Raw genomic sequence first — 1,530 nt, 5'->3', positions numbered from 1 at the left:
GTTTAAAACCTAGGGTTCATCTCTGGTATTGAGTGCAGATTGAAACTAGTGTTTGTTGGTTATTATGGTTGCAGGAGGAACCAGACACCACTGTGGAGCCCCTTTTCTGTGGCCAACTTGAGCTTGCTCATCCCAAGTGCATTCTGCACCAACTGAGGCCTATTAAGCGTGTTGCTTTTGAAGGGCCTGTAATAGGAAGGCGTTTCTATGGCTGCCCAGTCCAGGTTAGATGCCAATCAAGTTTTCTGCTATGGATGTTCAGTTATGTTATTAATAGTTAGAAAATCTCAAGTTTATCAATTTAATAAGGGAATTGAAATAAGGTACTAGTCCATTTGTAATAACTTATCACATTTACAAATGCAGGAAAATGGTGTGAATTATGGTGTTGTAGAGTGGGTTGATGGGCCTTGGCCAACTATTCTTCAGAGATGTTTGTGCAAGCTATGGGAGATGTTCCATGAGCAGAACATTGGAAGGGTACAGGACAAGGAGAAGTTTGAGAAGGAGTTGGCCAGGCTTAAGAGTGAACATGATAGGGAGTTGGCCAAGCTTAGGACTGAAAATGACAAGCTTTGCATTGAGTACACCAAGCTTGTTGATGATGTATCCAAGATGTTTGATTGGCAGGATGGTAGGGTGGACAAGCAGGTGTACCAGAAACAAGTGCAGGAGGAAGAACTTGAGAAGAAGAAGAAGGAGCTAGAGGAGAAAGCTATGTTGGAGGTGCAGATGGAAAAGCTCAAACTTGCAAAAGAGCAAAGGTGCATTTTGCAGAGCCAAGCTGATATCATCAAGAACACCAGGAAGGCTATGAAGGATGTTCAAGTTGACAGAGATGTTCTTAAGAAGGAGAAGGACAAGCTTGAGCTTGTTGTTGCTGAGCTGCTGAAAGATGGCTATGGCAGCAAGGAGAAGTTAGAGCAAATCAAGGCCATCCTTGAGTCTTGAACTTGCTGTGATATGTTGGTGAAGTAAGTACATCCAAAGGCCTTTATATAAGGAAGTGGCCTGGCATGACTGCAAGTGATTATGGGTGTACATTTTGGGGGAATGTGAAGTTTAACCTAGTGTAAGAACCTTATTTCCTATGTTGTTAAGTTGTAATGGATCACCTATGGTATTAAGTGTTGTAATGGATCTCCTATGCTATTAAGTAGTGGAAATGGATCGCTTATGCTAATAAGTTGTGGAAATGGATCTTGTATGCTGTTAAGTGTTCAACTTGATCTTATATCTTTTATATGTTATTTGCTAGCCTACATATATTATTTCTGTGGGTAATTGGGCTTAGTGGCCCACTAGTCTCTGACCAAATGCAGCCCTAGGCCTACTAAACCCAACCCCATCCATCTCTCAATATAAACCCGTACCCACCCCCACCCTTTCCCAGTGACTCCACCAGCCGCCACCCAAAAGAAACCCTACAGATGGATCCTAACATGGGAGATGTCACAGAGGAAGAGGGGGAGGCTATGGAGGTTAGGACAGCAGCAGCAGCACAGAGGAGGAGGAGGCGGCGCAGGCAGA

The 1,530-nt window shown here is 43.6% G+C and overlaps 1 protein-coding gene across 1 annotated transcript in view; it reads left to right on the top strand.

Annotated features, from left to right (window-relative positions):
• The window catches only part of LOC119308957, a 5,790-nt gene extending 4,650 nt beyond the window's left edge, over positions 1 to 1,140 (top strand). The window contains exons 3-4 of the mRNA XM_037585095.1: positions 75 to 224; positions 367 to 1,140. Of these exons, the coding sequence (XP_037440992.1) occupies positions 75 to 224; positions 367 to 951 (735 nt within the window). The 3' untranslated portion in view covers positions 952 to 1,140. The remainder of the gene's footprint in view (positions 1 to 74; positions 225 to 366) is intronic.
• The last annotated feature ends 390 nt before the right edge of the window (positions 1,141 to 1,530 follow it).

This window comes from Triticum dicoccoides, chromosome 5B (assembly GCF_002162155.2).
Source record: "Triticum dicoccoides isolate Atlit2015 ecotype Zavitan chromosome 5B, WEW_v2.0, whole genome shotgun sequence".
Classification (NCBI taxonomy): domain Eukaryota; kingdom Viridiplantae; phylum Streptophyta; class Magnoliopsida; order Poales; family Poaceae; genus Triticum; species Triticum dicoccoides.
This window is presented reverse-complemented; position numbering and strand designations above follow the sequence as displayed.